The sequence below is a fragment of the Odontesthes bonariensis genome, chromosome 16 (genome assembly GCF_027942865.1).
Source record: "Odontesthes bonariensis isolate fOdoBon6 chromosome 16, fOdoBon6.hap1, whole genome shotgun sequence".
In the NCBI taxonomy this organism is placed as follows: Eukaryota; Metazoa; Chordata; class Actinopteri; order Atheriniformes; family Atherinopsidae; genus Odontesthes; species Odontesthes bonariensis.
In genome coordinates this window covers 12,390,501-12,411,274 of record NC_134521.1, presented here as the reverse complement: position 1 = coordinate 12,411,274, position 20,774 = coordinate 12,390,501, and the positions used below count along the sequence as shown (strand labels likewise).

General features: G+C 40.7%; 1 protein-coding gene across 2 annotated transcripts; it reads right to left on the bottom strand.

Moving 5' to 3' along the window:
- Positions 1-916: 916 nt before the first annotated feature.
- Positions 917-17,216, bottom strand: tbc1d8b (TBC1 domain family member 8B). 2 transcript variants are annotated; one of them, XM_075487953.1, is made up of 21 exons: positions 16,964-17,216; positions 14,917-15,027; positions 14,483-14,601; positions 14,142-14,367; positions 13,586-13,826; positions 12,410-12,617; positions 12,121-12,288; positions 11,868-12,029; positions 11,567-11,717; positions 11,179-11,393; positions 10,182-10,299; positions 9,804-10,089; positions 9,579-9,708; positions 8,196-8,294; positions 8,046-8,114; positions 7,690-7,930; positions 7,536-7,601; positions 5,133-5,225; positions 4,940-4,987; positions 3,898-3,995; positions 917-3,813 (listed from the first exon to the last, which is right to left on the bottom strand). In XM_075487953.1, exons 1-21 carry the CDS (start codon positions 17,088-17,090, stop codon positions 3,382-3,384), a joined length of 3,408 nt encoding a protein of 1,135 aa, XP_075344068.1. In that variant the 5' UTR covers positions 17,091-17,216; the 3' UTR covers positions 917-3,381. The 2 variants fall into 2 exon arrangements, with proteins under 2 accessions (XP_075344068.1, XP_075344069.1); XM_075487954.1 differs by lacking the exon at positions 5,133-5,225.
- Between the last annotated feature and the right edge of the window lie 3,558 nt (positions 17,217-20,774).

The window sequence follows — 20,774 nt, the reverse complement described above, 5'->3', positions numbered from 1 at the left end:
ATGTGAGTATTGTCCATTAAAACTGTCTTAGGGTTGGGCCACTATCACATGTGAGATCTCATGCCCAGAACTGTAGTTATTTATTGTTTGCGGGTGGGGAAGTTAGCAGATGAAAAGGAATAATTATAACCTTTAAGGCCTTGAGGTGATGCTTGCTCGACAACAGGTGTAACAGATACAGCTGCATGGTTCAGAATATACTGTACAGATGTGTTTTTTTTTTTAAAAGGCAGACACTTCATTACTTTAATTTAGACTCATTAGACTGAAATATCTCAACAGTCCGATTCTAAATTCCAGGGCTTTGAGATGAATAACCCAGCTCCACAGCACTGAGTGAACTTTTTCTGAACTTTGAACCTTTGTGGTTATAATAAATCAGTCATATCTCATTATAAGACAAAAGAAAACCCAGATAAACGTTAATGTGAGACATACTGTTAACGCGACAGCCCCGTCAAGATGAAAATACAATGCTATGAGTCCCAATTTCTGTCACTGCCGGTTATTTAGTAGAACATAAACAAATCACATATGACATAAAACCCTCTCATTCAACAGCTTAACTTTTAGCTTCGTTAAACAAAGCAGATTTTTTTTGGGCAACATCCCATTTTGTTTGCATTTACTCCAGCGGACTGAGAAGCAAGGTCTTTTGCAACACTCCGTGTTTAATTACCTTCTTGAAACAGTTTTAAAATCCTCTCCATCGTTGTTGTTCCCCGTCAGTCAGCCAGGTGCGACAGCTCATTAAGCCTTCTCTATAGACTCATTTGCAGGTATTTCTTTGATCTGTGGTTAGATTACATCGTTTTTTGCCACATCTTTACAGAATAAAACTGAATTAACGTCATTTCCATAATCTTTGCCATGGGTTATAATTATTCGCACATATATGAGACCAGGTACCACTCACTGAATCATCACTCTTTATTTTGGTGCATTCACATGGAAATATAACAAATCATAATGAAGCAAGCAAACAGAACAAATGTTCGATCAAAATCCACACATTTCAGTCGCTGTAGGTTTAATTTTTTCTCTCCTCGGTTCCTCCTTTAATTCCCATCAAGAGGAACAACAGACTGTAAAAACGAGTCAAATATGAAGCATTTAGCATCAGAGTTTGTCTGCTCTTGATTTCTTGCACAAAGACCAAGGAATTAATTCTGGAAAGCAAGCTCGACTTCTTAAGATTTAACATACTATCAAAATCAGAAACCGACTAAGCATGCAAGAACTCATAACCCACGCAGATTCTCCTCGGTAAGAGGTCATTTGCATTTTAGAGTAACGATGTTGTTGTTTGGAAATGTTACAAATTCAGTGGAAACTGCAGAGAAGCAGACAGTGAAAACATCATTGTATTCTCAGATCTGCCCGCTTTGAATAATGTTGATTTCGATAGTAAAGATGATCACCCACTCCTGTTGCTCAATCTCTTGTGCCTCAGACCTGACAGTCAGTATCTTGATGTCTCAAAAAGACACTGAGAAATGCTTATTTCCAAAGATTTTGGAGCTTACTTAACAATACAAATGTCAAAGTGATACAATGACTACACAATGAAATACTCTTCTGGTTGGTGAAAAAGACTAATCATTCAGCAAATGACAAAAATACAAAAGAAGAAGAAACAGCAAACAGAGGTTTGAAGCTGCATTTAAGAGGCACCTAAAACACCTCCTCCCCAACAGAAGCAGAGACGCTGTAAAGCTTTAAAGAAAAACAAAAAAAACACAAGGTGGTTTTGGCCCCTGGAGATGACGAGCTGCAGCTGAAGTGGTCACAACCTTTTGGAATCCCACACCTTTGAGATCTGGCTGAGATACAGGCGCATCTATAGCTTGTGCATCTCAAACAACTGTGCAAATAACTCACTGAGAAGGAAGCAAGAAGAAAGACGAGCAGCAGAAAAGAACAACTAAAATACTCTTTCTCTGGCAAGCATTAATAGCAGTTTGCTAAAGGCTGAAAAATCTTGTAACTATGCTACACATGCTCATTATGTCATGTTACAGATATATGTAGGCCATGTTTAACTCTTGTCATATCATATACCTATATATATATATATATATATACCTATATATATATATATTTTAGCTAAATATCTATATATAGATATATCTATATATATATATATATATATATCCCAGGTTGAAAAAATAACCCTTTTCTTCCTTTCATTTTACACAAATGTCACCCTGAGATTTGTTAAAACTAAATATCCTTCAAAAGGTTTAAGTTTTCCCCAACAGTCCACTAGCTCATATCATATTTTCGATACAAGTCTGATAAATATAATAATCGAAAAGCCTACTTAACTGACCTTTATGTACAAAATGCTGCACATACTAAAGCACAACATCCTACAGCACAGAAACAGCAAGACTGACATATGCAAACAACACATCAACCAACTGCACTGCGACGATCACACACAGCGCTGAGGAAGATGCAGCGGCGTGGAGATTTCAGGTCTCACACGCATGAAATCAAGCTGCGATGCGGTAACCTTGTGTGCTGCTATTGGAGTACAGGACAGGTGAGTGCTGTGGCAGTACAGCATCCTCTCTTGTGCGTTATTGCAAATGTGCATCATCCTCTTCAGCATTTTTTTGCTCCCAGTAAAACGTATCTGACATCATTGGTCAGATAATCTGATCAATTTATGGCTTCCAGGGACCAGGGAACACTACAACCTGTCTTTAACTCACATGTACTACTGTTATGTCCTAGTATGAATGAAGCTGGTGTTTCTTACAATAAGAGGATGTTTTAGAAGGACCTCACACCATGAGACACTCAAGTCACAGGACACTTTGTACTAGCATACACATACACTTTAAAGCAGTAGCTACTAATCTGAATGACGATATACATAAAGACATGGAGAATCCTTTTGTGGACTCTCGGTCATCTTGTCTACATTATCTATTATGGACTTTGAACAGACTTCTGTTAGAGTAGTCAATGTGCCCCATTATACCACAGACGGGTATTCTGCTTCAAACTTGATTTGAACTCTAGAGAAAGTGCGGCTACACGAGAGAACAAAATTCATCACCGAGGTTGAGAATAGATCATTAGATTTGAGACTGAACATTAAAAACACAGTTAAGGTGTTGGTCAGTGGACTGTTTCAGAACAGCGCTCTTAGCGTCTTTAGAATGATGTGCTGCATATGCCATAGCTACTGATCATTTGCATGACTCACACATATTGTTGCACCCCAGCTTTGGGACGTCTCCCTTTCACTTCTGATGTCAAAGTAATCTTTCTCTCTGCATCACAGAACTCCATCCGCCTACTCAAAGTGGAAAAAGAAAATTCACGGTAACCTCTTGGTATGTGTCAGAAGCAAAGTATTAATTCCCTTCACTTATTCGCCTTTTGCTTCAGCTGGGCAACCCTAGCTTGTCTTAGTTTTGTCTGAATATCGACGGGCCGGTCGAAGAAGCTGACTATGGTCGGCTCGTTGAGCAGAGATGCCAGGATCTGTTCGAACGAGAACGACCAGTCCGTCTCTGACAGGTCGGGCACGGCATCCTGGCTGTTGTGGGGGCTGGAGGGGTCCGAGCTCTCCGGGGTGGTAGAGGCGTCCTCAGCTGAAGCCTCCTCCTCCGCAGCGGTAGTGTTGGCAGGCTTTTTGGTCTCAGGTGGGCTGCGTGGCTCCTGCAGCCTCCGTCCCACCTCCTCCATCCTCAGGAGGAGGCTGGTCACATGGGCAACGGCCCGGTACAGTGACTCCTCCTCAGGATCACCATGAAAGATATTGTAGAGCGTTTTGGAGAACTGGATGAACTGACTCTGAGATAGAATGAGAGACATATTCAAAAACAAGTCTTTATTTTTGTTAAAAAGGGAATCTAAATAAATGATCAGTTGAATAACCTGATTGATTCTGGGTAGGTCCTTGATCGTTTCCTCTTTCTTGAGTATTTCATTTTGCCATTGTTTCAGGTAGGCCTGCAGGTCCACCTTTCCCTTGCCTGTCAATATCACAAAAAACAAGATGTTTACAGTAGGGCTGGGCAACAATTAAAATTTTTAATCTAATTAATCACAAGATTTCCCTGATCAATCACGATTAATCGCATTTGTACGCAAAATCCAAAAATGAATCCAAAAGTAGTGTATAGCTTTTAGCATTTAGTTTTATTTTAAATGTGCTGCCATATGAATGAAAGTGCCATAACATTTGTTGTGCAAACACACTTTTAACATCAGCATCTTTCTGTAGTTTTTATGTAGAAGCCTCGCTCCACTGTCTGTTTCCTTGAATGACTTGCTGATATCAGTTGTGTGTTTTGCCTTTAAGTGATATTTTAGACTGGAACTACTACACTGAGAAGACAATTCAACTTGGCAGTGTTTACAGATGACTTTGGTTCTGTCGACTCCGCCGTCTGGAAGAACTTTAAAATGAAAATGGCCGAGTAAAAGTTCTGTACCCTTCTCCATGTTTGGTGGATCCGCCGATTACTTTCTTTTCCGGTTCCGCAGCAGAAAGCAACAGACTTTTACAAAATAAAATAATTAATAAAACAGGGGGGGGGTCTGTGGCGTAGTGGGTACAGCAGGCCTCATGTACAAGAGGCTACAGTCCTCGCTGCAGCTGGCCCCGGTTTGAGTCCCGCATCGGACGGCCCTGTGCTGCGTGTTGTTCCCCCTCTCTCTGCCCCCTGCTTCCTGTCTCTCTGAACTTTTCTATCCATTAAAGGCACGAAAGCCCCCCAAAATTTATTTTTTTATTTTTTTTTTATTAAAAAATAATTAAAAAAACTAAAACCTGCATTAATGCACGATAAAATATTTATCGGCGTTAAATAATTAGCGAGTTAACGTGATAATAACGAGTTAACTCGCCCAGCCCTAGTTTACAGTAATTGTTTTCAAGGTATGGGGAGTAGAGTGAATGTTGGTGAAATTGTACCTCTCTCTGGGCTTTTCCTTATCACACCATCCTCTGGCAGATCAAAGGCTGAAATAAAAAGGTGACATGTGAACAAACTGCACTGAGACATATTTCCAGGCAAGACTCATTAAGACTCATCATTATAGAATTTAAGCAGAAAAAAAGGGAAGAATCTGAGCTTTAAGAGAAGAAAAGGAGTAAAGAGGCTAACCAGTGAGTCTACTCAAGTGAGAAGAGTCTTCGGTCAGTGGAATAAAGTTCTGGATTCTTTGTTCCTTTAAGTGCAAAGGACTACCTGTGAAAGCTAAAAGAGACTGACAATGAGAGCACTGAAAGGAAAGAGGAGAATGAAATGACAGAAGATCCACATGAGCAATACAGGTTACACTGTGGTTTAAGGTTTAAATAGATACTACAGATATCCATTATACTGAGGTTTGAGTTTAGTCTAACATAATAAAATCTAACACTCATGCAATCAACCAAGTTTCTGTCAAGCTGACAATTAAAGAAGTTTTTAGCTCTAAATAATGGTGATGCATTGTAAACTGGTTATATCCGTCTTTCCAGTGTTCTACATAAGCAAAGTTAGGACTTATAGCTGTCACTGACAAATACTGGTAAGAGCCTGCGTTATAGATATTAACAATAATTTCTTAATTTAATCATCTCTCTTTGGAAAGGCCTTGATTTTCCCACGTTGTTGTGAAGCTATTCTAATGACTCCACTTAGTTTTTTGACCTCTCCTCTTCTGCAACAGTCTCCAGGTCTCAGGTTGGAAGTCTGCCCTGCTGTCGCTCTACTCTTTAGTTCCCTCCACAGATTCTGGCTGGGCCACTCTAAAATGTTCATATTGTTCTTTGTTAACTATTTCTAAACCATTATTAGATTGGATTACTGTGTTAGTCCGACCAAAAATAGATCATCTTAGTTTACATCTCTTACAGTAAAGTGCAATTAAAGCATTTCAAGCATTTCAAGGGCCTCAGTCTGCTCCAATAAAATCCTTCATAGTTCATAACTGTAGCGTCACCTTAAACTCGAACTTAAAGACTAAATCTGTGCAGTAATTTCAGCAATATTTTACATATACGATGATCTCCCCTGCTGTTTTCCGCCATGTTCTCCTGTTAGGATGTTGTTTACCCATTTACCTTGTGGTTAACTGGCACACTAGCTGAGGAAAAAGACTCCATGAACCATATTTCAGACAGTTGTGGCATTTAAGATCCAAATGGAGACCTGCAGCCTGTTTGCGCTTCATTATGGAAAAATGTTGATTTGTGAAATGCATTCTGCTGTTATACATCTAATTTCTAATCTCATGGTTAGTTAAGATGTGCTATACCTCCATATTCCAACCTGCACTGATGACCACATGTGGGTGCAAGCATGCGTGCAATTTCATGCTCGGATTTAACATTTACCCTCACAAGCCAGCAGGCAATGTCACTTTATTTGTCTGATAGCATCGTGCCTGCGTCTGAATAACGCACTAGCATGTATTAAATATTTACTTTTGCTATGTGGCAACTCTTTATCAGAACAAAGATCTAAACTTAATTTCGACGTACACACGTATGAAAACTTCAGCAGAGTTGTTGTTGCTGAGTTAAAGGTACGACCACAACACAGGTGGTGATGCTGAGCAGCAGCTTCTCTAATTGGAGCAGATTAGTCAATACAGTTGCTGCTGCTGCACACTCTGAGCTCTAAAAAGTACACGACTACATGTCCTGGATCAATGGGGCGTTAGATCCAGTTTCAGCCCCTGAGGAAGCGGAGGAGGAAACAGTGCTTCGTGCCTGTGATGTGGATTGGAGGCGAGCCTCTGCCATGTTAGTTTGGACTGTGGCACCAGGATGTGACCTGTCCTTGGTGCTGAAACAATGCACACTCTCCACCCGACAGAAAATAAGCTTTGCTGCTAGATGTTCATTGGCCTGGCACAGCACAAATGGTGACTCAGGGCTTGTCTGCTGCTAAGCTGTCAGTTGTAATTCGAGCAGCTCTTCCTCTATATAGATCCTCTTTTTGGAGAAACTGGCCCACTGCTAAAATGCCCTCACATGCTCCTTGACACCCATCGTTGCCATGGCAAGTGCTTTCACCCGACACAGACTATTCTTACCCCAGCCTCCAAGCAGGCTGCGACACATCATGCAGATAAGAGCTACACAGTCAAGGACAGCATCCTACCCCCAGGCAATGTGCTCACTCAACAAATCCTGAGTTATGGACTGGATTATTGAAATGACAGCTCATATGTTTTCAAACTCTGTGCACCACAGGCTGATTTAACACGATCTGACCTTGTGTTTTACATGTTGCTTCTCTTCTGTGAGTATGCTACTGTAGCATCGGTGCTGTAGTGCGTTTTCAGGGAAACTGAGGAATCAAAGCTGAAAACATTCACAGCAACTATACTTTGAACCCACAGGAGTTTGTTTTCACAGTCCAGATGCCGTGGGGAAAAAAATGGGTCAAAGGCTGAAGATGCAACTGTGTTGTTTACAAAGTCAGATGGCATGCGGACACCTAAAGGGGATAGGTGTTGAAATGATCATGTGGGGGACCAGCTGCTGCTGGTTTTAGAAGTTGTTTATTACTGACCTGGCGGCAGGTGTAGCTTGAAGAGGAATATCAGCTTATTTGTGAAAGATCCACCGTATAAAGTATCTGTGGGAGAAGCGATATACAGTTAAAGCAGCGTGGATACTGAGGTGAAAAGATGCATTAGTAGAGGGCAGATATCGAAGGAACTTGCCAAGGGCACAGCAGAATTCTTTAAAGTTGATGAGACCATCCTGGTTTTCGTCTATTAGGCGGAAAACCCAGAGGGAGAGGGTGCTCTTGGAGGTGCAGAAAGCCCAGGGCTCCAGCAGAGAGAAGAGCACGCTGAACTGTTGGAAACCCAGTTGATACTGCTCCAAATAGGCCAGACTGGGGTCATGGTGCAGCAGAGCTGGACTTTTCATTGTCCAGTAACAGCTGAGGAAATGTTGCCTCTGAAAGTGGAGGAAGGGAAGTAGGCGGGGTGCGGGACAAGAGAAGCTTGTAAGCTTTTTACAGTTCTGTGTAAAGGTGGTGAGGATGCCGTCCTGAATTAGGTTTAAGACTCACTTTGAACAAATTATAAAGCTCATCAAGCTGTGAGACGTTAAATCGGACTTCTTGGGACACCACCCGGATCTGAAAACAGATAATAAATCAATTCTTATTGTTGTACTATTCTTAGCAACAATACAGTGATATTAACTATTGTGAACTCACAACATTTTGCTTGGTTGTATCCTCCAGTGTCTGGATCACATAAAGCTTGTTTCTCTTCCGTGAACTCTCCACTTCCTCGGAGCGGATATGTCCATATTTCTGAAAAAAGAAAACCAATCCGTCATGTTTCCCCCCTCTCTTCAGGACAGTGTGTTTCTGCAGTTGCAAAATAGGGGTTTGCGCACACAGCAGGACCTCTTCATAGATGGTTACTTTGGGTCCGATACTTACAGTTGCGTGATTTCATTCGAAAGCAGCTGCCTCGTTTTCCAGACTATCCTTCGATCTCTGATATCGACTCTCTATTGGCACCTGTGCAGTCATTTAAAGGTATAATATCTAACCTATATAGTACACTTTCATCCCAAAAATCCCTGCCCCTTGACACCATTAAATATAGATGGGAGCAGCACATAAATGAAAACATGCGTGATGAAACCTGGGAAGCAATATTAAAAAGAGTCCACACCTCCTCTATCTGTGTAAGGCATGGACTAATGCAGTGAAAATTCTTGCACCGAGCTCACTGGACCAAAGAGAAACTATCAGAGAGATTCCCAGATATAGATCCAGCGTGCAACCGTTGTAAATTGACCCCGTATTCATATTTACACACGATTTGGAGCTGTTCCATACTGTCGACCTATTGGACTTCAGTGTTTAAAACACTTTCTGAGGTTCTGGAGGCGTTTGTAGCCCCCTGCCCAATCACAGCTCTACTTGGAGAACCGTCTGTTGTTTACGGTTTGAACAATTCCCAGTGTGACTTTCTGGCTTTCTGTAGCTCGCTCGCCCGTCACCTAATCCTTCTAAAATGGAAGGATGCCATCCCTCCATCCCACACACTTTGGATCAGAAGTACTTTATATTATATGAAATTGGAAAAAATAAAACACACACTTGGAGGTTCAGCTGGTAAATTCAATAAGATTTGGCAACCTTTTGAGATATGTGGAAGAGAAATCAGAGCTGCATGAATCAAGCTAACTAGGACAACCATTGATTTCATTGTGTTTAGATGACAACACACTTAAATACTATTCTGTATGTACTGTATCTCTCTGTTTTTCGCTTGTTGGTTTGTTTGTTTTTCTGTAACATTCTCTCCTTTTTATATTCATATATGTCTTCTTTTACAACATGATTGACATACATTGTCTTAGATTTACTCATCTATTGATCATTTTTATTGTGATTTATCTATCTATGTATTTTTTTTATTTATTTCTATTTTTTTTTTAACTTCATGGGGTTGGGATTCTGTTCTGAGTGTTATTGTGAAAAAGCTTAATAAACAAAGTTTAAAAATATATATATATTTTTTGTCAACCACAATAAAGAAACTGTTAACTAAATAACAATGATTGGGTAATCTCATAATACCTTGTAGGCCTCTTGGATCAGTTCACTGATATCAACACTGATGTGAGATGCTTTGTCATTATTTCCCACTGAAGCTTGCTGCACGGTTGGAGGCAACGGGCTGTCTTTGTTAGTCACACTGTCGAAGAATCTGAAATAACACCATCAGAAAGGGAGACGGAGCAATTTGCAGAGCGGCAATGTCTAAAATATGTCAATCCTACTTTTGTCAGAATGCATACAGACTTGTTGAGGATGGTGACCGCTTCTGCATCATCGTGGCAGCTGATCAGAGCCTCCATGTTGTAGTCCAGCACAGCAAGGCCGAGCTGCAGAATAGCTTTTATCCCATCATAGAAGAAACAGTCCACCACATTCACAGCGCTCTCGATGGGCAGGACACTGATGAACAGAGTGAGAAACCAGGACAAGGACACAGACGAGAAGAAACTCAGGTCTGTCATGTGCTCAACCAGCTGGGGGAGGTTTTCTCTGATCAGGTCCTCGAACACAGCCTGGTCAACCAAAGCACCTAGGAATGAAATAAAATTACCATTAAAGTCCCATCTGCTCAAACTACCAGCAGAAAAAAAACCCACCAGAAACCAGTTCTTCCAGTCTCACCAATAATTCTGCGGTTAAAGTAATCCGGCAGCATCCTCTCACAGACAGCTACCAACAGCCAGAAAGCCTCCTCCTCTTTTGCATACAACAGGAGAACTGAGGTGAGGATGTTCATGGCCTAAACAGGAGACATCACACCCGTTTAGTGGTTTTAGAAAAGTTTTGCAAGAGAACAACACACACACACGCAAATATCTCATCTGTTTTCAATTGGACTCAATACCAGCAAAATAAGTAAGACTTATTTTCACATTTTCTGCATCACAAAGTGAATGCATGTAACAACTGGACCTTTGTAGCTTGTATTTGCACAGCGTTGTGGCATAAATGACATATTCCATCAGCTCAGGATCTATTACCAACATATAGTTTTCACATACAGCACTGTGCAAATGTGTTGACCCATCCCTCCTGTACAATTCCAGTGAGCTTGTAGGAATTGTAAGTCTTTGTGACAGGTTGCTATGACCAAAGCGACTAAAGATGCCATTTAAATTAGGTTGTCTGCTCAGCTGTCTTATGTGTAGACACAACACTGGGTCATTCCTTGAGTTGGGTGCCTTTTTTTCAAAGATTAACGTTTAGTGGTCTAACAAACAACTGAAAATTAGGGGAAATAAAACAGCCAATGTCCGTAGAAAAACTCAAGTCCCTTCAGAAAGCCTGGAGAACTATAGCTCAAGACCACTTTAAGAGATTACAAGGACGTCTGGCTTCTTGGAGAGCAAAATATAAAGAACTGAGAAGTGGATCAAGGCCCAACACTGTAAATTATCACAAAAAAACTGAAGAAAGAAGTTCTAATTTTAAGAGAAAATAAGCTTACTGATGCTCTGTGTGAATGACTGAATATTCATCATATGTTTTCCAGTGATACACTTTTGTCTATATACAAACATAGGATGTGTTTCAACGGCAGATTAAAATATGCGTTTCTTTATCGGTGTCAAGCAGTGCTCCCTGCCAGATAACAACACGCCTGAAGAGATTCGAATACCTGGCAGTATCCAATTTTTGGGTTCCTGGAGGCATAGGCAGTGAGGACTCTGCGTAGAGCTGAGATCCCTGTGTCACTCTGAAAGGCCGGGTGCTCAGGCAGAGAGCGGTGCAGATCTCTTTCAATCTCATCTGTAGCCAGAGTGCTCGTGCCCAGAGACTGTTCCACCAGCTCAGTGTAATAGCCGGGGTGAGTGGCCATGTCATTGACAGCTCCTGCAGAGTCAAACCCAGAGTCAGCTCAAACACAGATGCAGTAATGATCTCACACCGACCGCGCTGAATACTGAGGAAAAAGAATCTTTGAAAGGCCTCATTAAGAAACCACTTAGACTGTATGTCACTTATTGTACACGACCTGGATAGAGAAACATTTGATCTATAAATACCTGAAAACAGCATCCACAGTTCTCCCCTCAAGGCCTCGGGAACGCCGCGAACAATCAGGTCTCGAGTTTTCCTGGTGAAGAACATACTTGTTCCGCGTCCATATTCAGAGAAATGGATATTCCAAGACTGCTCCTTCATCTTCTCTTTAAGCTATTAAACACATTACCATCAAAGCTGAACAGACGCATGCTTTAATTTAACATCAACCCCCCTAATTGATCAATAATTCTGGTACATTACAAGAGCATCAAGGTAATCCAGCAGGATTTCGAGTAAATGCAGTTGAGCTCTGATGCTTACCATTTTGGGATCAAGGTTTTCAACATCCTGGGGGTGGAAAACCGTCATGAGAGCCTCAGTGCTTACAGCCTTGCTGCTGTCTTTCTGTCCCACCATGAGAGTTACATCCTCTGGATTGTCCTCGAAGTGATTTATAAGTGATTGACATTCGCCTCGTATGGCCTTAGTGTTAAAAACACATAATTCACACTGTCAGAAACCAGTGGAAACTACACGAGGAAAATGGCACAAACAAAATATCCAAGAACGTTACCTCTGATGAAGCAGAGTACTGTGGGCTGGCACTGATACCACACCTGCTACGGATTGTATTTGCAAGCCGTTGGTAGTCCCGTACCTCGGAGAAACGCAACGCTCTCTTTCCACGCACACACACTGTTAAAGTCCTGTTGCTGGAATCTGGCTTCTCAACGTTAACAACCTGGAAAAACAGCCATTTTTGGCAGAGCAGATGGTCACAGTGTGAGTCTCTCTGCTATGCATCAGTTAGCCAGGTGCTATTTGAGAACGGGCTTTTAATCGATGCGGTAATGCAGTTCTACCTCTCGCATTGGAATAATGACATGGCACTGGCTTCCATCCTGACTGGCAAAACACAGGTAGTTCTCCGAAAGACAGATCTTGCCCAGTGTGTTAAAATGGCTGAAGGGCACCCACAAGAAGCTCTCGTGGACCTCTAACAAGTTTTCCTCTTTGGGAAGCCGGAAAAACGCCCGGAACTGATCGCTCTTTGCATGAGCTTCGAGGCCTCTGTGGGGAAAGTGCAGCAGAAAGTAATGAGCCGTACGCAGAACATCACATTGAATTTAATCCTTTTAAATCAGTAGTCAGTCTCATAGGCATGAAAAGGCAGAAGTGTGAGACAGGAAAGAAGATTTCTTGTGACCAGGACCAGTACTTGGAGAAGATGGAACTTGCACATTTTGGTTATACAGCCAATTTGTTCAGGAGATGCAAATCTGTTTAGTCACATGTACAGTTTAACGATGCACGGGCACAAATTTACAAATCTATGCACCCAAACTTTGCTAACGCAGTCATTTATACAAATGTATGAGCAGTCAAACCTGTCGGGTTGTGTTTTTCACCCATTTAGGATCTTTTTTTTCAACGTTTAGCTAAGTTTGCCATCATAAGGTAAAGCTGAAGTTATTCCCGTCGGTCAGAAAGAGAAATAGACAACAATCAACAACTCTGTTTGGCTACATGTTAGAAAAGTCCACATGAATGCTGTGATGGCTCACTATAAATTTGGATTGGTGTTCGATAAGTAAACGTCAGCAAAAGTTCTTTTAAGGCTTTTACACACAAGTGCTCTAAAGAGAAGGAAGTGAAAAGTGATCCTGTTTCTTAAAATCACATAAAGCACTGCTGCACAACAACAGCACGTAAACAACCTCCAACGTGCTGAATTTACAGATTACACAGCAACGTCACGTACCCTTTCCCTACTTTAAAAGTGTCCCATTAAAGAATCGTTATATTGAAGAAGCATGACTGTGGAAGATTAACTCTAAATCAAAAGAAAGAAGAAATACGTATTTGCATGGCAATTAAAAAAAGTCACTGGTACGGTCATCATTTATGAGCCCTTCAGTGCAAGTTAAAACAAATGATTTTAGACTCGAGTTAGATTTTTCTGCTTATTCTGGTTCTTCAAGTTGTCAGCCAGCACTAAGAGGATCATGTAAAGCTGTGCAGTGTGGCAGACACGGTACCTCTTGGTAATCTGCAGGGGGTCTGAGAGCGCTGGCTCTTTCTGGAAGGCCTCCTTATCAAAAAGACGCTTGATGGAGTAGTCGGCCAGCTGTTCCATGATGACAAAAGTTTCACTGAGGTGCAGCAGCATGGAGAAGTAATGATCCTCTCCGTGGGCCAAAACGTGGATGCTCTCAGTCAGAATAACATTAGAGGTTTTCTCCAGCCTCCAGATCTCATCCCAGGAGATGACCAGCTTCACTGCAGAGTCAGCACAACAAGTGAGGATAAAAACAACAACAACATTCTCATATTATTCTTAAAATGTCCCTACAAGACTTGAAATTCAGAGCCGTCTTTGATTCACACCCCTTTTCAAGTCTCTATTGTGAGGTCAGTTATAATGGCTTTCTCCCAATTTTGAAAGCAGTCATTTTCAAGAGCTATTTTCTATTGGGGAAAAAACGTCCTTAAAAGCCCTTAATGGCGACCGTTAGGTGCTACAAAGCTCTTTGTCACAACCAGACAACATATCAAGGCAAGTGGCAGAACGGCAAAGACAGAGACATGGCTCACCTTCAGCTCCGAGAAGGTATGAATAGAAGCACAGGAAGTTTGTGCTGAGGTAAAGCCACCCCTGGCAGGGCACTTTGCCTTTCCAGTAGCTGCATGAGTAATATGTGACCAGCTTTTCCTCTGGAGGCAGCTCAAACCACTTCTCAAACCTCAGAAGTGCTTCTCGGAACTTGTCAGGATCATCCTCCAGCACCAGAGATGTCTTCCCTTCCTCAGCGATAAGGCCCTAAAACATGAAACACGCGTGGTTACTCCAGAGTTATTTGGGTTTTACAAACCAACTCTGACGCCATCATACAGCCCAGCAAGGAGGGATTGTCTATTGTATCATCCTTTCTTACTCTAATCTTGCCCTGCACGAAGCTAGTGATGTCTTCACTGGAGTCAAAAACGGAGAGCGTCCTCATGATGTTCTGCTGCAGCCAGTCCCAGTGCTGGACAATCTCCTCTTTGGTGACCCCTGACCAAACAAATATAAGAAGAAATTATCAAAAAAAAACTCAGACTTTCTGGCATATTTGGCATTTCTTTTTGCATTTATGAAGAAATTGACTTTTTACTTCTTTTACAAACAGTAACATGTCTTCACTTGCATTCGCTAACGTTTAATTACGGTAACTGTAATTTTAATTGAATTTTGCTGGACTTTAATTCGTCAACAGTGAATGTTTTAATGCGGTTTCAGAAGGTGGCTCAACACGCATTTAATTAAAAAAAAGAATCAGTGGGCATCTTTACAGAAAAGCCAGACTCGGGTGAAAAAGTAGTCTCATACCACATGCTATTGACCAGTAAACTTGTGAGTCTGGTGTGTGGTGAAGGATGCGGAACGGAGCAACTTTGGATGTGGAGTCCAGCACAGTGTCCAGAGTTCCCACGAGGAGACCTGTAACATACAGTACATTTGTATTTTATTTTTAAATAATACTGTTATATGCAACACCTACAGCCTCACATCACCTCTGAAAAGCAGAAAGACAGACATTAGATTTACCATGACAAGGTTTTAATCCAGACCTGATCTCATCACCACATAAATGATGCTTAAACTTACTTGTGCAACCCGGAGTTCATCATTAATGATGAATATTTTAAAGTATACCGTACCAGCTGCATTCATCTCCGCCCTTTAGTTATCCATCTAATATTTGGATCACCAACTATGTGTTTAAACTGATACTGAAGGAGGAAATGAATGGCCTCATAGATCCATGTAAGAACTAAAATTAGCTAAATCTGGTACCTTCACACTGTCTCTGTGATGGGCCCTCCATGAATTATTAACAAGGCTGCTCTGAAACCACTATCTAATGCACAGCATCAGTATTAAAGTGGCCTGCCTGCTGAACACACATGAGCTTGCCGTGTGGTCCTAAACTGAGCTGCCAAATATGGTGAAAATGATCTATTAACTGCAAATGATTTAACAATAACATAAACTAATTAATATAATTACTTTATATCTGTTTTTATCTAATAATTGTAGAACTTTACACAGCAGAGGATGGACTTTGCAAGGCTCCTCTGCTTAAACCTGTCAAGCAGTATTTAACCTGTTCTATCACTAAAGAAGACACACAGAACACGTGTGCTGTTATCTTCAATATCAAAACACCATTCATTATGATTAATTATCTAGTCTCATTCTTGTAAGTGGGTAGAAAGTTTAACTTTGTTAGGTCCGCTACAGGTGTTTCAGCTACTCTGTCTGCTGGCAACTGGCCTCAACACACACTTTAAATAAATATATACAAGCAAGTAGTGTGTTCAGATTGTCCCCTTTTGGATGGAAGGGTCCACAAACCAGCATAAATACCTGCTGTGAATGATTTCCACAATCCTGTGGTGAAACATTTTTATCCTGATGGGAGTTGTCTGTACAAGGATGAGAGGACACTGAATTATCTAATCGTGTGCGATGGCATCTCATAGTATCTGACTTTGGTAATAAAAATCCAAAAGTTATCCAGAAACTTGCAGGATAAATGCTAATGGTTACTGAAACTCTTCTGGAAACACGTTAAGGTTGCTTGTTATTCTTTGCATCTGCGTTTATACTGTAGACTCAAAATTCCCAAGACTATGAAACAGGATTGGCTTTTTCCAAGTTGCGACTGTATAAAAGATAAAGCTACTGTATGTGAGTTCAGCGTATTATTATACAGATCTGACCTGATTTACAGTGCGACAAAACTCATTTGTGAGCATCCACAAGGCTGCTGATGCGTTTATCATCCAGAGAGGAGGTCGTGAAATTGCTGAGATTACAAATTCAAGGGTTTTATTTCAGGCTTGTGAGAGAAAGTGGTGAAAACATCCACACACGAACTGGGATTTAGGGTCAAGTTTCTCAAATCTTACTGTATTTAGTTAGCTGGTGACATTTTTTACCTGTGGTACACAAGAGATAACAAAACTTTAAAGTTGTTATACGTGTTGTAATGTAACCCAAGGCATTGGGCAGTGAGATAGGCAGGAAATTATATTAGCCGTCAACCATGTTCTATAGCAAACAAACCAAAAGAGCAAGTTTAATACTGACACGTACACACAGAGACAGCTTCTCAGACTACCTGAATACCAGCTGTTTAGCGCCGAAACTGACTCGCATTATGTTGACACTTGTCTCCTACCTGTTGCAAAGAAGCTATTTTTATTTTGCCCAACACCCGCCCTAATAATGCCAAGCAGCACCGTTAGCATAACGACATTAATTATGAGTTAACACGTAGATAACTTGTGTGTTTTAATGTGTTTTGTGAGGCGACAGCAGCAGCAGTCCTGAGGGTACGAAGAGGCGATGACCGAACCGTTAACGTTACCTGTCAAACCGCCGCCACCTTCTCCGTAGCCTCGTCTCCTTTGCAGTACGAAATACTCATTATCCTTCTCGGTGACCCACAGTTTAAACGCGTTTTTCAGCAGAATTTCGTCAGGTTTGAGCCACATGTTTCAAACGTCGCGAAGAAGCTCTCTATTAAATCCACCTGACATGTCACAGTCATCTGTAACGCTCCTCCAACAGTAAAACCAGAGACATTTGTTTGTGTCCGAATCCCTCCCTTCCCACGTCGACAAGAAATGCTGCCAAAGGCCGCAGTGCATTGTGGGATTGTAGTTTCTGAGGAAAGAGTGGACACAAATAGTGTTTCCCGAAAGAAAAGACAGAAAAGAAAGGAAGAATACACTGTATTTGCCATAGACTGCATCTTTAACTAATAAACAACACTTTTTCTCAGCCTCAACAGCTGTCAAATATCTTGTGTGACCCTTTTTATTGCTCTGAGATTACACAATGCATTAAGACAATGTAGTATGGTTGGATACTTGATACTAAATCTATCTACTGAGTGTTCACAAACACTTAATAAAATGGCTCTATAACAATAGCAATACATTGATATTCTCCTTATTACTGACACATTCCTAAAGGTGGTAAAACAGGTGATAGAATTATACATGGTGAAATGTGGAGAAACATTTCTACATACAGTAGTGTGCAAAAGTCTTGAGCCACCCCTCATTTAAACGTACAGTATAATTCTAGGAAACTGTAAAATAGGTCAAGCAAACTAGAAAACTATTGAAAACATAAATAGAAGTACAGTAGGCATATATGAGGCAAAAACTGATTTTTTTTTTTACCCTTCGGACAAGCTTGAAAGTCAGTATTTGGAATGATCACCTTATTCTTCAACACAGCCTGAACCCTCTTAGATAAGCTTTCTTGACATTTCCTAAAGAAATCTTCGGGAATAGTTCTCCAGGTTTCTTGAAGGACACTTTAAAGCTCTTCTTTTGTGATGTTTTGACTAAAGATGATCCCACACTGCTTCAATAATGTCGAGGTCCGGGCTCTGGGGAGGATTCATCCCTCCATCAGACCTGCTGCCACTGATTTTCAGTCCACTTCTTGTGTCATTTGGCACAGCTCAGCCTTTTCTCCCTGTTTCCCTTCCTTAAGAACGGCTTCTTGACAGCCACCCTTCCATGGAGCCCATTTCTGATGAGGCTTGGGCCAACAGCAGATGGATCAGCTGAAGGTCCAGATAATCTGGTGTCTGAACCAGATGCATCTCTCTGGTCCTGTGTCAGGTCTTTGCTGGATTTTTTTTTTTATCATTTCAGGACATACGATACTGTTAAGCTGCTGCAGATTGTTTTTTAGACATACAACTTCTTCTTTTGTCCTCCACTTGTTCAGTTTCACACTGCAAACCATGCTGAGACACACCACGTTTTCTGCTAATAGCACTTTGGGAATCCCATTGTTTTTTTTTTGTTCTTTTGCAGATGCTACGGAAGAAATAGGATCAAATTCACTGCCTTTGTGACAGACTGGTAGTAACAAAGTGCCGAAGATTACAGTTTGAAATTGATTATTTGCCAAGCTGTCTGTGAACTGAAGACACAACACTGATCCACCCATTGAGTTAGGTGCCCTTTCTATACTTGAATGCCTCATAGGTCAGCGTTAGATGACTTAACAAACAAGTACAAGGGCGGGACTGAAAATGAGTGAAAAAGGAGCCAATGTCCAGACTTTAAAAGACCTCTTCAGAAAATATAAAGTACTATTGCTCAAGAACATTTTAAAAGATTAGATGAAAGTGTGACTGTTTGGAAGCAAAATGTAATGGAATGAGGGATGGCTGAAGACCTTTGCACAGTACTGTATCTTTCTTTTTATTAGCACTGTCTTTAGGCTTGTTAAAGTACCCTTTTTTCTAATTCTGCAAACCACATCATTTTATGAGTCCTGCATGTAGCACATCCTCATAAACATGGTAAGTGTGCTACATTTATATAGCACATTTCAAGCCTTGTAATGAGTAAACAGAGCACGTATGGCTGATATACACACCAGTCACAGATCTATTTTAGGGTTTAAAAGCTGTAATTCTGTCAAAAAATGCATGATAAGTCCTTCACTGAAGGAATAACAGAACTGTGGTTGTAATATTTCATGGCTGATTCCCTTGCCAGGAAGTTGCAACAGTGATGCTTGGTTCAAGTCAGCATTTTGAATAACTGTAAATGACTATTCAGCATTCATGTGATGATGGCACAGACTGATACTCCCTTTTAGCATTGGGATTTGGCGAAATAAACAAAAGAATGCATCAATTAGCAACCATTCAGCCACAAATGAATTAGTCACACTCAGTCGTTTCAGTTCATCCTGAATGTGCTGGATGGGGGTTCACTGCAAGCCAGTGCATTTTTTTTTTAAACATAAAACTGCGTGTTGGGCCTTGATTGGTCCAAGAGGATATTGTCAAATTGAAACAGGGAAATGCCTTCACTAATCTGCTGTCACTAATTAGAAGGAGCAAATGCATTGTAATGCAGAGGTGGATAAAGGATAAACTCACTATGTTATAAACAGTGACATGTAAGGGTACTGCCATATTTAGTTGACCCCAAGAAAGGGCCATTATATCTGCACATTGTCACATATCTTCTGTTACATGGCAACAGGAAATAATGATCAGTGTGAAAATCAACCATCAACCCATCCAATTAAGGCAACCTCTACCAGCCAGTGAGAGGTAGAGAAGAGCAGGTTATGTCTATGCCTTATCATGAAGAAAAAAGAGAGGGGATTTGGAAGCAGCTATACTCTATGACATCCATGTATACCCTGCACGTTACTACTTGCAATGCTCCAGTAGTATTTTATGCTGAATGATTCCTTGATTAGAACAAAAGTAGTAATTCCAAACAACAAAAAACAACCTATAAAAATAGATAATTATCTATTTTATTCAGACAATTTTGCCCGTACAGCACAGAAAACATTAAAAATCCCCTTTACTGTCCCAAGAAATTGGTTTGCATTAACTCAGTTTGGACAACAGAGATTGGTTATGATTCTTGTAGTGATGATGCAACATTTGTTAGAAATCGTCACCCCCTGCTGGCTTAACATGATGCATACTATTACATCTGACCATGTGACATCAGGACATGTAGAGACTTAGGGCACAAGTTTAAAATGAATGTGGAAAAAACTGTGTAAAATAATAAATAAAACAATAATATAAAACGAACATCAGTTTCAGTAGAAAAACTATTAAAAGTAAAAACTGACATATTAGATTATTTTAATTAATCTTTGAGTTGTATTTTGAACTCATTCAAAATTTTCAAAGCCAAATATTTGGAAATCTATATCATCTCTGTGATATGAGCAGTTTATATTATGCGCTATGTTCAGCAACACTGCAAGTAACCGGATAAAATAAAATAAAATCATCTGGATGGAACAATTATTTAATTTAAAAGCATAAATCCTTTTAAGTACAATCTGAAGCCCATGGATAGGTTTGTTTAGTAAAGAGAACAATGCATCTGAAAGCCAAGCTGGATAACTCACATAATTTAGAGTATTTTAGTACATTTAGTTATGGTATAATATGCTGGAATCTCGGCCAATTACACATAATTATCTGAAAATGAACATGATAACCTGGTTATATAAACCATCCATTTTCTTTACCGCTGAATCTGTCGGTAGGGTCGCGGGGGGGGGGCTGGAGCCTATCCCAGTGGTCAATGGGCGAGAGGCAGGGTACACCCTGGACAGGCTGCCAGTCCATCACAGGGCCACACAGAGACAAATGAGACAAA

Coding starts and splice junctions, on each gene's coding strand:
- tbc1d8b (XM_075487953.1), bottom strand. CDS start 17,090: ATGTGGCTCAAACCTGACGAAATTCTGCTGAAAAACGCGTTTAAACTG. Junction 12,618..13,585: donor CCCCTGCAGATTACCAAGAG/GTACCGTGTCTG, acceptor CTTTCCCCACAG/AGGCCTCGAAGCTCATGCAA. Junction 4,988..5,132: donor TCACTTGAGTAGACTCACTG/GTTAGCCTCTTT, acceptor TTTTTATTTCAG/CCTTTGATCTGCCAGAGGAT.